We start from the raw sequence: 14,509 nt of genomic DNA on the forward strand, positions 1-14,509 counted from the left end.
AAACTTTATCATAAGGTTTCTTCAGAGAACTATTCCTTTAGGTCTTTTGCATCTTTTGTCCTTCAACACAATGGCACTTCAAAATTCCTTTTTTCAGAAAACAGTAATTGATAATGTGTTTCAATTTCAGGGTTTCTCCTCTTCAAAAATCTGAAGTTGTTGAGATGGTTAAGAAACAAGTCAAAGTCGTAACGCTTGCAATCGGTGACGGAGCAAATGACGTCAGCATGATACAGACAGCGCACGTTGGTGTTGGTATCAGTGGCAATGAAGGCCTGCAGGCAGCTAATTCCTCTGACTACTCCATAGCTCAGGTAAAGCGTCATTTCTGCAAAACACATCATTCCTCTCAGTCAACTGATGCTTTGGAAAGGAAAATACTAATTTTTTCCCACTCTCGTTTTAGTTCAAATATTTGAAGAATTTACTGATGATTCATGGTGCCTGGAACTATAACAGAGTCTCCAAGTGCATCTTATACTGCTTCTACAAGAATATAGTGCTCTATATTATCGAGGTAATAGCAGGTTAAATTTTAAATCCTTGTCATTTGCATACATATTTAAAGAAATTTTCTTTATGAAGATGTTTTCTCATGGTTTTAATTAATATTTTATTTGCCAACTTTTTATAAATTCTAAATGTATTAAAACAAAAAGGTGGCCTGTAATCCCAGCACTCTGGGAGGCCGAGATAGGCGGATCACTTGAGGTCAGGAGTTCGAGACCAGCCTAGCCCACATGGTGAAACCTCATCTCTACTAAAAATACAAAAATTAGCCAGGCGTGGTAGCAGGCACCTGTAATTCCAGCTACTAGGAGGCTAAGGCAGAAGAATCACTTGAACCCAGGAGGTGGAGGTTGTGGCAAGCTGAGATTGTGCCACTGTCCTCCAGCCTGGGCAACAGAGTGAGTCTCCACCTCAAAAAAAAAAAAAAAAAAAAACAGTTTGTCAGCTATGGAGAATTACGTTTAAATTCTAGCTAAAAATGTTATGTTGCTTTGATAAGTGTTGAATTAGAGTTGCTAATGAGATAATAATGTATTTAATTTAAAAAATACATTATTACTAATGTATAAAAGCCTATAAACTTGACTGCATTTTTAATAAAGCTCAAAAACATACAAAAGAAAGCAGTACACCATGGAGGGATAATACACATGTAGAAAACCTATTTTTTAAAAAAGGTGAGGGAATGAGAAACATCAAACTGAAGCTAGCACTTCTGATTCTGGGAGGAGACAAAGAAGTGCAATCAGGAAGAATATGCAGGTAGCTTTGCTAGTATTGTTGCCTTGTTGTTCCTATTATGTTTCAAAACTTAGATCTTTGTTACATACAAGGATCCCTCTCTATCCAGATCTGTTTTTGTTTCTGTGTTTGGTGAGTAGCAAGAGTTCAGATGATGAAAAATTTGTCTAAAAATTATCAGAATATTTAGTTTCTGTGTCTGGATAGCAAGGGATTTCTATAATCCGTTTTATATGTCAAACATAACATCATTTTAAAAATGAAAACCTGAGTCAGGAATACCATTTTTAAACGGATGCATTTTGTTCTGTGAACAATTTTATAGCACCTACTGAGCCCAGGCACCAGGCTTAGTCCAACAACTACAAAGTAAATCAAGCATGGTTCCTGTCCTCCAGGAGCTTGCTGTATTACTCTGGTCCCACACTGTGGATAAAGACATACCCAAGACTGGGCAATTTACAAAAGGAAGAGGTTTAATGGACTTACATTTCCACATGGCTGGGGAGGCCTCACAATCATGGAGGAAGGCAAGCAGGAGCAAGTCACATCTTACATGGATGGCAGTGGACAAAGAGCTTGTGCAGGGAAACTCCTCTTTATAAAACCATCAGATCTCAAGATGGTTATTCACTAACACGAGAACATCGCAGGAAAGACTTGCATTGTCAGGCTGCAAATTTTTTGAACTTTTATGCTCTGCTTCCCTTACAAAACTGAATGCCTTTAACAGCACCCAAGTCACCTCTTGAATGCTTTGCTGCTTAGAAACTTCTTCCACCAGATACTCCAAATCATCTCTCTCAAGTTCAAAGTTCCACAGATCTCTAGGGAAGGGGCAAAATGCTGCCAGTCTCTTTGCTAAAACATACCAAGAGTCGCCTTTGCTCCAGTTCCCAACAAGTTCTTCATCTCCATCTGAAACCACCTCAGCCTGGATTTTATTGTCCATAGCATTATCAGCATTTTGGTCAAAGCCATTCAACAAGTCTCTAGGGAGTTCCAAACTTTCACACATTTTCTTGTCTTTTTATGAGCCCTCCAAACTGTTCCAGCCTCTGCCTGTTACCCAGTTCCAAAGTCACCTCCATGTTTTTGGGTGTCTTTTCAGCAGCACCCCACTCTACTGGGACCAATTTATTAGTCTGTTCTCACGCTGCTGATGAAGACATATCCAAGACTGGGCAATTTACAAAAGAAAGAGTTTTAATGGACTTACAGTTCCACATGGCTGGGGATGCCTCACAATCATGACAGAAGGCAAGGAGGAGCAAGTCACGTCTTACATGGGTGGCAGCAGGCAAAGCAAGAGAACTTGTGCAGGGGAACTCCCCTTTTCAAAACCATCAGATCTCTTGAGACATTCACTATCACAAGAACAGCATTGGAAAGACTTGCCCCCATGATTCAATTACCTCCCACCAGTCCCTCCCACAACACATGGGAATTCAAGATGAGATTTGGCTGGGGACACACCCAAACCATATCATTTGCCAACAGAAATACAATGCAAGCCACATTAGCAAAAAGCAAAAAAAAAAAAAAAAAAAAGAAAAGAAAAAATTTATCTCAGTATATTTTATCTATCTCAGTGTATTCAAAAGATTATCACTGTCACCTGTAATCACTAAAAAATTACTAATGAGACATTTTACATCCTTCATCCTAAGTTTTCAAAACTTGGAGTATATTTTACATTTATACCACATCTCAATTTGGACTAATCACATTTAAGTGTTCAAGAGCACATGTGGCCAGTGGCTACCATGCTGGGCAGCACAGCAATGGTAGATAAATAAGTGAACTGAACAGTTAATCAAGGCATGATAAATATGTTATTTGCCTTTTTTTAAAAAGTGGCCTTTTTATTGTCAGAAGCTATATTTGTAATAATTCTAGGTGTTATCAGTTTCATGTTCCTGTTGGAGCTCTGCAGATCATGACAATGGCCTTCCCATTGTTAAGAAAACCTCATTCTCCCACTCCTGTCAAGGACCCACCACACCCTCATAAATCTGCTGAGGGTTCCCTTACAGATAGATGTTTGTTCCTGCCACTTTACCCGTTTAATCTGTTGACTGTTTCTACACGTCTGTCAAAAAAGATACAGCCAGGCCAGGTGCATTGGCTTATGCCTATAATCCCAGCACTTTGGGAGGCCGAGGCGGGCAGATCACAAGGTCAGGAGATCGAGACCAGCCTGGCCAACATGGTGAAACCCCGTCCCTACTAAAAATGCAAAAAATTAGCCGGGCATGGTGGCAGTCACCTGTAATCCCAACTACTCAGGAGGCTGAGGCAGGAGACTCGTTTGAACCAAGGAGGCAGAGGTTGCAGTGAGCCAAGACCGTGCCACTGTACTCCAGCCTGGGCAACAGAGCAAGACTCCATCTCAAAAAAAAAAAAAAAGATCCAGCCATTTGCTATATGGAAATCATATTCTATCCTTTACTCTGAGAAGTAACAGTATAAACAAAGTATGTTGACACTTTCATTGGGGGCTGATGTATATTTGCTTCACCTGTTCTGTGTGCCTCTGTCAGAGTGCTTATCTCCTTGTTAAATGTTGACTGAGCATAGTTCTTATAAGTCAGGCTAGTAAAATTGAAACTTAGTTTTGAAGTGTACAGGCAGTTTTGTGTAATGGTCACTAAAAAGGTTACAAACTATTAGATAAAATAACCTAATACGGGCCAGGCACAGTGGCTCACTCCTGTAATCCTAGCACTTTTGGGAGGCTGAGGCGGGTGGATCACGAGGTCAGGAGATCAAGACCATCCTGGCTAACACGGTGAGACCCTGTCTCTACTAAAAATACAAAAAATTAGCCAGGCGTGGTGGCAGGCACCTGTAGTCCCAGCTACTTGGGAGGCTAAGGCAGAATGGCGTGAACCCGGGAGGCGGAGCTTGCAGTGAGCAGAGACCACACGCCATTGTACTCCAGCCTGGGCGACGGAGCGAGACTCTCTCAAAAAAATAAAATAAAAATAACCTAATACGTGGAAGTATAACCAAGATACTTAAATGAACTTACTCATTCATTTCTGCTAGATTTGGTCTGGAATAGTCTGTGTTTTGAAACAAAATGGACTTCTAAAATAGTTTATGAGATCCAAAAAAATATTCTTTGTTGTTTATATAAATGTGTAGTTCTTTTCTAAAGTAATTATTTTTCTATTCTCAATCCCTTCTATATATCTAGCTTTCCTATTTATATGTTCTTCTCATTCCAGAACACTGACATTCAAACAAGTGTCAGTTTATACAGTCTGTTTACATAGATTTATCAAGACACCAGGAATTTAAAGCCACTGCCAGCAATAAATCTGCTTATAAAAAGTTAATTTTATAAAATAAGAATGCTCAACGTGTCGCTTTTTAAATCTAAATTGACAATGAAGTAGACAAAATTTACATACTAATGAGAAAATAAAAACATTAAACTCAAATGAAAACAATCTTCATGCCCTGTTTCAAACCCATAATTATGTGATTTGTGGTTGATTAACCCTAAACTTCACTTGCCTTTGTTTAAAACCTCTTCATGAGATATTTGACACTGATCAAATTCTTTACACATTGAAAAGGAAGTGAGTTCTAAACTTTACTGGAAATCTCATTTTTATTTTTCTCAACAGTTTGCGGAAATGTATTTTGAATATGATTCAACTGTCTTGGAAATGACCTTTTAAATCAATTCCCAGATACGCAACTTTTGCCAGCTAAAACGAATTCTGCAGATGTTAATGGCTCATGTCAATACTGTGAATGAATAGACAGAAAACACATCATTGAATGTCTCTAGTGAGGACAACTGCCAGTCTCGAATCTCCCCTTTCAGTTTTTTGTGCTGATCAGGCGTGGGAGCAGAGGACTCATTGACTATTTGTAAGCTGCTGTTTAATATGCAGAAATGCTCCATCAGGAAAATGAATGTGAAGCTTTAGCTGCCACGCCTCTACTGGGAGGTGGAATTTAGAAAATAATGCCAGGAGAAGCAGGTCTGAAATTTCTTTGCTAATAAAGGAATAGTCTTGAACACTATGCGTTTTATGGATTTGAAACTATAAACACTGCTTTTCTCATTGCTATATTGCTTAGGAAAGTCACTATCTAGATATTCCGTTGCTGTAAATTACAGCCAGACGAATACAGATTTGGCAGATGGTGGTATAACGCTCTCTTACAGGAGCTGCCCAGGAGCAGCTCTAAGTGTTCACTTAAATATTGGCTCTTTTTAAAGAGAGATTTTTTTTATTTCTCTGATATGTCTGACTCCTTCCTCATAAAATAAGACCTTTCCTTTCAAATGATTGGTCACATCCAAGTTTTCTGGGAAGATCTCAAAACCAAGTTGTGTTTCTAATTTCCAGAAGCTTTGCTAAAAGTCAATAAGGTGATACTGCCCCAGCAAGTGGTGCTGGGAGTTGAATTCCCCGTGAATTTAAATAACCTGGACACCTCCCCAGAGGGACTGGTGTTTTCTTTCTGATCCGTGGCTCTGGTTGAATCAGAGGAGGTACTTTTATGTGTTTAGGATAATTTAGGTGTTGTTTTATTTTGCATGGGATATGTTCCTAATATTAACTACAATCTCAGCCTAACTTGAAATCGGCCTGCTGGTAGACTACTTCACTGTTAAAGACCTTCTCTTTCTCCTCTAAGATATGTGAACTTGAATATTAAAATATTAGTGTGAAAATGTAAGGTACTCTATTGAAAGTTTCTGTTCTTACCTAGTCATTTCTTCTTCTTTAAAAATAAATTAAAATGTTAACCCTTAAAAATCCAGGAAATACATTTTCTGAAAACATGTTCACCTACCTTTCAGTAGGAAAAATAAAATGATAAAAATGTGTTGATACCTTTCCACTTAAAAATTGCCGTAAAGTATAAAGCAGTTCATGCATGTTAAAATACACTTTGGAAACAAACATGTTAGTTTACTTGCAAATTATTTCAAATTTGAAACTTTCTGTAAATATTGATTTGAGGGAGGATCTTTAATTTCAAGCTCATGGTAGCCTTTGAATCAGCACCAAATATTAGGTACAAAGAAGCTAGGGGACCATTCATGTTTACTAATGTTTGCCCACATACAAACTTACTAACATAAACTTCTCATCGTACGGTATTGATGATTGCAAATGCATTTAGAACTACAACCTTTGAGCCAAATCTTGTCCGTTAGATGAATTTGGTATGCAGAGCGCTTCGGCTTTCTTCAGACCAACAAAGGTTAGACTGTGTCTTCATAGATTAGAGAGGCCATAATTGAAAGTTTGTTTTGAAATTCCTTATATTTCCATCATATCTTAGGAAATCTGAAAGAGCTTTTTAGAATGAATTACGACAATAGATCACAGTTGCCTTCATGGAAAATAGCCCCATCACTCTGAGTATCCCAAATATGTATTTACATAATCCACCTCTCAGGCCAAATGTGAAAACACAATAGAGAGCATTAATGTCTGTTTTGTCAATTTGTGTATACTCACCAGGAGAGAATAAACTTCATGTGTAGATGCTCAGTTCTTTTAAAGTTTGCATGCATCAATGATCTGGCTGTTTGTTTAGGGCAAATTATCAAAAATTTTCCATAAATACGTGTAGCAAAGCAAGTAAGAATTTCAGATTTGACTCTGATTTCTCTGCATTTGTTATTGTTGTGGTTAATATGTTACAGCTCTAGCACAATTTGGACTTATTTTTAATGTGCTATTGCTATTTTGTTTTCTTTTCCATCCCATAAAGCAGACATTAGTTTTTATACATGCTCAATCATTCCTTTCCACTATAAAAAGGAAGATCAGTGTGGGTACAGAACCTGTTCATAGGGAGGCCAGCCTGGGTACATATTGATAAATGGTGAATTTGTAGCAATTCATGCTTCCATAATGAGGTTAAATGAAACGTGAAGTGTAGCAAATTCCCTGCAACTCTGATTCAAAAATTCAGTTGAGCCGCATGTCAAGACCGCTCTCCTCTAACAGTTTTGTCGTTGTCGTTGTTGTTGTTAGGTTTTGTTTTTGTATTTGTGCTTATGTAATCTCATTGCTGGGCCAGCCTTTGTACTCTCCCAGATCCATTTGATTTTTAATTATACTTCAGGTCTGCTTTTTAAAAACAATAATGTAGGTACTATTGTTTACTAATAGTCACTGTAATTTTTCTTATGTTTTAAACATGCTGGAGAAAAATGTGTCCATATTGTCCCTTAATTTTGTTTCCAAAGTTAAGATTTCTGTTTTAAAGAGAATTGTAAAATATATAAGAACATGCTCTAGTCAAGATAGGATTTTATCAATGAATAAAATTTAAGTTAAAATATTTTAATATATAAACTCAAATTTAAGATTCCAATGGCAGTGGTTATCAAGAACTGTTAAGAAAACTCATGTACTTTGACCTATTCCACCTTAAGAACTCACCCTAAGGAAAAAAAGAGAGATGTATGGTTTCAGTTTAGAGTTATTTATAATAGCAAACAACTGGAAGCCAGCTAAATGTCCAAAATAGTTACGTCCACATTGTAGAAGTTTATACATCCATTAACATCATTTTAAAGGATATGTGACAACTTAAAAAAATGCATAATACATAATATTAAGGGGGAGGAGCAGAGTATGACACTCTCTATATGCAGGTTTCCAGTAAGGTAAATTTGTGAATTTGAATGAACTGTACAACCAGTGCAGATGAAAATAGTGATTGTATTATTGCAGGAAACTATTTCCTAAATAAGTGTTACTTTTATAATTTTAAAAAACAGTCTCTAAATAACTACAATCTTGATATTTTAAAAGGGAATTGAAGCTGTAAAAATTTAATGGCATATAAATATATTCTCTGAAAATACCATTAAGGAAAACAAGATTGTTTCTCATTTTTAAATCGTGATTGCCTGTTCGTATATTTCTTTTTTGATTCAACAAGCAGGACCAATTCTGACATAAATAACAAATACCCTATGAAAGCATCTCTTTCGATCAGAAAGTAAACCAAAGAAATGTCATTTTCAAAAGAGTCATGAGTATAATATATTAATGCTGCTGTTATGCAGCAGTTGAGTATACAACAGCTTCTAAGCAATGCATTTATGTTTTTGTATTCTAATTTTGGGGGTTTTGGGTTTTTTTCCTAGATCTGGTTTGCCTTTGTTAATGGCTTTTCTGGACAGATCCTCTTTGAAAGATGGTGTATAGGTCTTTATAACGTGGTAAGTTTAGGACATTTGATAATTCCTGTTTCATTGAATACTTGGAGATAAAGGTTCACCCTGCATTTGGCTGCTTGACATAATGACCAGTTTGTGTGCTTTAGATGTTTACAGCAATGCCTCCTTTAACTCTTGGAATATTTGAGAGATCATGCAGAAAAGAGAATATGTTGAAGTACCCTGAATTGTACAAAACATCTCAGAATGCCCTGGACTTCAACACCAAGGTAGGACACGGTGCCCTGGCTGGGACATGTTTGGTGGGTCTGTTTTTACTGCCCTCATTACATGGGGTATGTGGTATTCAAAGGCCAAGGATACACTAGCCTGAGACAACTCCAGGGTACTGACTATGGCAAGTCGTATTTCTTAAGGTTCTGATAGAGGCAGAGAAGGTTTTTTGTTGGTTGGTTGAGTTTGGGGTTTTTTGTGTGTTTTATAATTAAAATGTAACCAAATTCACTTGGGTTTGTAAGGCAGCAATAAAGCTGGCCTGACGTATAAAAATCATTGTCCTTTTGGTTCTCCGGCCTTCTGTCTTTGCAGTGTTGTGACATGCTCACTCCTCACAGGGCTAGTCATCTAGGACTGGTACAGACTGGCTTTCTGTGTGTAAAGGAGTGAGAGGCATTTTATTGTTCCTTAACTGGTTTTCCATTTTGTGAAATAACTTTGTCCTCATTAGAATTTTAGATTGATTGTGTAAGGCATTAAAATTATAGTCTCTGGGAAATAGTACTCAGTATTTTCAAGCTATAAAATTAAAAATACACGATAAAATATCCAACAGTTTATCTAAAATCACATTCTGGGTGTGATCCAATAGTATTTATCCCAGCCACACACACACACACACACACACAGACACACACACACACAAAATCTCATTTTCTGTATAGTTTACTTTCCTGCATGTATATATTCTAAAGTGTTTCCATTGGTATTTGTTAATAATTCAATTTTTTGTTTAATGTGAGTGAGGAGGAAAAAATTTAATATTACAACAATCAAGTTAGGTGTCATTTTGAAACTAACATTTGTATATTTTATTAGTGTTATGAAAGCAACAAATAAAATACACTTTCGCAGAATTGTTTCTCTTTAATATAGTGCATGTTTATTAGCATGTTACTGATAATTAGATGTAATCTTAACTCAGTGTCTTGAATTTAGGACAGCTAATGTGGGATATTTTAAATATTTAGGGATTCATAAAGCTTTTCAATGGCATTTTCCATATGCCAAGAGAATAAAGTGAAACAGGTGTTTTGGTGCCTCTAACCTCACAGCATAAATGATAGTGCTAGGTTTGTGGGCAAGACGTTATTCTTCTTCTGAGACGTGATCTTCATGAACACAGCATGCCTGTGTATCCAGCTGTACACATGCATACAACTTGGTGGCACTGTTTTAAATAAATGAATTTGGTTAGCTCAGGACAGACAGACTGAAGGATTCTTTAACTTATGCCATTGGTTCTGAAAAGTATTTTTAGTGGACTCTCTTAAAACTAATACTGTTAATAAGCAGTTATCTCTGCTTTCATTTTTAAATGTTTTACTTTTGGATTTTTAAATTTATTTGTGATGCCCAGTTTGTATTAAATTTCATCACATTGCTGAATGTTTTTCATTACCTATGGTGAGCATTCGCAAATGACGGCAAGCCACAATCAGACTGTGGCCTCTGGTTCCCCTGAAAAAGTGATCTGAGAGCTGGGGAAGTTCCAGGCCTGCTGGTTGGTATACTAACAATAATTCTCAACAACCAACCTCAGCCACAGGTCTCGTCTACCACAGTGTGGGCCCCATGGTACCATCTCTGAATTTAGCCTCCAAACACAAATGTGGCCGTGCCATTCTTGCTTAAAAACATAAATTGATCGTCATAGAATTACCCAAAATCATTCCTGCAAAGGCACATTCTTCTGTACATGGCAACTTGGACACATTTTTGTGGCCAGGAAAAGGGTATAGCGGGTAGTATATTGTTTTAATGTGGGAGCATCATTCCTTGTATCTTTTATTGTTGAAAAAAGTATTTTCATTATCTGTAGAGCCCAGGAGTTCAGGTAAGTCATCAGATCAACCCAAATGGGTTATACAATTTCTATACCCATTTGAGCATTTATAGTTTATATACACAAGTTGTCAACCCTGTTTTACAGGGTTTATGGATTTTTCTAGTGATTTCAGTGAAAAGTCTTTGATTCAATCTCATGTAAGTGTTTGAAAATTCAGGGACAAATGGCTACAAAATGCATAGTTGTATACACAGCGGTTGCTGGGGGTTCCAAGTGCGGGAGCATTGTTGCCCTGAATGATGATTCTTACGTTTGTTATGGTAAAAAGGGTCGGAGGTTCTGAGGTCGTGACGGGGGTTAAAGGATTAGCATGTGACAATAAGTATCAGTAAGGAAAATGGAAAAGTAGAACTAATTTTTCTTGCACCCACCTGTGCTTTCTGTCAAATAAAAACTTGTGGTAATGACACAGTGAGGAGAAGAGACAAAGGTTAATGAGTAACACAAGTTCAAATGTGTAATGTATTGGAGCGTAAATTGGATCATACAATCCAGTGTGGCTGGGAGAACTAACAAAAGAGATTGAGCTCGCAGTGGAAAATTTTGGGAGGCAGGCAACTTAATTTCTGTTGTTTGAACAGCTTAAAACTATTAATACATGCCAATTTTATTTAGCATAAGTTTTGTTTGCAAGAAGCGCTTTTAAATGACAAAACTACAACTGTTCAGAGGGGCCATAAGAATTCTAAAGTTTTTCTATAACTTAATCTTTCACATCCATGTTACAAAGAAAGTACCAGTGATGCTTGCTCTCTTGTTCTTAAAATACAATAGATATAAAAAGTAGTAACTATTATATGATATTATAATTATACAAAACTTGATATTGACAGTGTTAAATTGTGAAAGCCTTTAGTAAAGTCATAGTCACAGTGCTTTATTTGTATGATTATATAATTTAAATGTTATACTGGCTATAACAAGTATATATTTTGATACCCTGCAGAGAATAGTATAGAATATCTTTATATCTCTTGATAAGGGAAAGCTTTACATCTTTAGCATTGGAAAGTTTACAGTTGTACGTGGGGAAAAGAAAGGGATTTCCCCAAATTATAATCTTTTAAAAGTCTATTCTTCTGGAATTATGAAAATAGTCCCACTTAAGGAATTTCAGAATCTGCACTTTTTTATTTTAAATTTTATTTTCTTTTTCAGGCAGAAATTTAAATTTGGTTTTTGAGAAGCAGAAAAAAAATTCAAGTGAAGCTGAAAAAACATTTTGAGAAACATAAAAATAAATAAATGACCCATGAAAGTCTAAGAGGCAGAAAGTGTCTGTCAGTTCTATTAATTCACAGTGGTGGCCCGACAGAAACACATTTTGTGAATCTAGCTCATAGATAAAAAGAAAGGTCAGAGTTCACAGAGCTAGTTTATCGCAAATGGTTCTCATGGATTTTTGTTTTCCCTCAGGTTTTCTGGGTTCATTGTTTAAATGGCCTCTTCCACTCAGTTATTCTGTTTTGGTTTCCACTAAAAGCCCTTCAGTATGGTAAGTAGAAGGGATATGAATGCAAAGAGATGACTTTTTACTTTTTTAGAAAAATAACTCATTGTCAATGTATGTTAAAAATATAGCAGTTTCATTGTATATTTCTCTTAACCTAAAATGCATGCATCCAAAAACTGTACACACTTTGAAGATTTTTATTATTCCTTTGAGAGCAAAGTGATTTAATATATGCAAAGCCTTTCTTCTTTACTTCTCATGTTTTCCAAACTTGCAGAGAGTTAAATTTTAGGGCTTTTTTTCCCTCTGTTGATGTATAGTTTGAGGACAATAAGTGCTAATATTTTATGTAGCCTATTTATTGTACCTATGAGGCTTGTATCAAGCCCTTTATACTGAACCTAATCAGACATGCTGGTATTTTCAAGTATACTTGAGCCAGTGTTTTGGATGAGGTTTTTAATATGTTTTTATGTTCATCTTGGAGTGTTAGCTTTTACTCTGCTCATTTTGAGGGAAGTGATTTTATTCTCTCGGTTTAGAGAGAGAGGATCATGGTGCATTTCCTATACACATAAAAGTGATTAAATAGCTACTTTAGAAAAGAGATCCCTGTGATTCTTAAGCTGGTGCTGCTCTGTCTTGGAGCCGACTTTGCCTTGAGATCCTCGGGAAGACACCAACCATTCAGCATGCCTGCTTCAATACTACGGTAGTCAAAAACACAAGACACAGTACACCCAAGGAATTGTCAGTCCTTTATAAGTACAGGCCATACCTACTGTCTATCAATTAATGGTTGCCAACGGAAGAGAGTGCTGCCTGCTGCTGCCCACTGATGATCTCCTCTCCATAGGTAGCCAGAGTGATCCCTGCAGAACATGAATCAGGCCAGGTGCCTCCCTCCTCAGAATTCCATATGTAGCATACTTAGAACAAAATCTTCCACCTCCAAATTGTTCCCCATTCTTCGCAGATACTCGAATTGGCTCTCTCCCCTCCGATGCTTCACGTCTGTGCTCAAGAAGCCTTCCCAGATCATCCTGTCCAAAAGAGCAACCACCACCTGCCCTCACTGCTCCTAGGCTCTATTCCCTTGTCATCCTGTATGTCTTCATGGTACTTGTCAATCAAGTTTTGATATGTTTGTTTCTTTTGTATGATCTTTCTCCTCTTTTAAAATTGAAGCTTCAGATGGGCAGGTAATTAGAAGTTGTGTTGCATTCACAGTGCTTAGAACAGTGCATAGCTTGTAGTAGGCACTCAGCAAATTGCGAATGAATTACCAAGAGCTTGTGGCATAAGCGAGGTGAGTATTACAAAGAAGGCAGTGGTTTCATATTCTAGCCAAGATTTTAATCTCCTTTTTTAATTGCTCAGTAAATTGCAACAGTAAATACTTTTCAATGTCTAGGCCATGGAATGAGCATGGTAAGAATATTTAAAGTGTAGAATATTGACCCAGGAGGCCAGGAGAATTACAGTGAGTTAGTTTGTTGCTTGTTTGTTTGGCTTTGACATATAATTCACATACCATAAAAGTTAACTCTTTTAAAGTGTACGATTCAGTAGTTTTTTTTAGTATATTCACTGAATTATATAGATGTCACCACTATCTAGTGCCAGACATTCATATCATCCAATAGAGAAGCCCCATATCCATTGGTAATCACTCCCTGTTTCTCCACAGCTTCCCTACCAGACCCTGGCAACTACTTACATTTTTTTTGTCTCTATGGATTTACCTATTCTAGACATTTTATACAAATGGAATCATTATGTGACCATGGTTCATCCATGTTGCAACTGGAATCAATACTTCCTTTTTATGGCTGAATAATATTCTATGGTATAGATATACCACATTTTTTAATCTATTCATCAGTTGATGGACCTTTAGATTGTTTCCACTTTTTGGAGCAACAGGATATGGAGGTCCAGGGTACAATTCAAGATACCCTGACCTCAGACAAGCTCTCCAAGTAAAATTTATTTTCAAAATGCAAAATTGATACAAGTTTGAAAGATAAGGCATGCCTATCTACTAAACTGCTATTTAAACCTTCTAAATTAGAAAAAAAGAAATTGAATATCAAAGGTCACTTAAACCAGATAGCATCCGAAACACTTTAGCAATGACAGGGTTTGAAAGGAATTCCCAAGTGACTTCATCTTCCAGAGAAGCAGTTCCTAGATCCATCATTACATTTCTCTGGAAAGCCGCACAGCTATCCAGCTTCAGTCAAGGCAGTTCACGGGAGTGCTGCTTATAGAGACCAAAACTAGCCAAGACTAGGGAACACTTGCTTTATTTTTTTAAGGGGTGAATTGACGTTTAGCATAAACTACTTTATGGTTTTGATATTGAGGGATTTGTAGTTGTTGTTTTGCCTTGTTTTCATGTTTAAATAAGGAATGTTTTAGGGGAGAGGGTTCTTTTGTTTTTTGGTTTCTGAAAGGATGGGGATACTGAAGAACTTTACATATGCTATGTAATATATAG

The 14,509-nt window shown here is 36.8% G+C and overlaps 1 protein-coding gene across 6 annotated transcripts in view; it reads left to right on the forward strand.

Annotated features, from left to right (window-relative positions):
• ATP8A1 (ATPase phospholipid transporting 8A1) overlaps positions 1–14,509 on the forward strand; it is a 250,631-nt gene that overhangs the window by 194,716 nt on the left and 41,406 nt on the right. For all 6 annotated transcript variants that reach the window (XM_032135949.2, XM_032135950.2, XM_032135948.2 and 3 more), the window contains 5 exons: positions 131–314; positions 407–517; positions 8,396–8,470; positions 8,575–8,697; positions 11,970–12,048. In XM_032135949.2, the coding sequence (XP_031991840.1) occupies positions 131–314; positions 407–517; positions 8,396–8,470; positions 8,575–8,697; positions 11,970–12,048 (572 nt within the window). The remainder of the gene's footprint in view (positions 1–130; positions 315–406; positions 518–8,395; positions 8,471–8,574; positions 8,698–11,969; positions 12,049–14,509) is intronic.

Source organism: Hylobates moloch, unplaced genomic scaffold (assembly GCF_009828535.3).
Source record: "Hylobates moloch isolate HMO894 unplaced genomic scaffold, HMol_V3 SCAFFOLD_17, whole genome shotgun sequence".
Lineage (NCBI taxonomy): Eukaryota > Metazoa > Chordata > Mammalia > Primates > Hylobatidae > Hylobates > Hylobates moloch.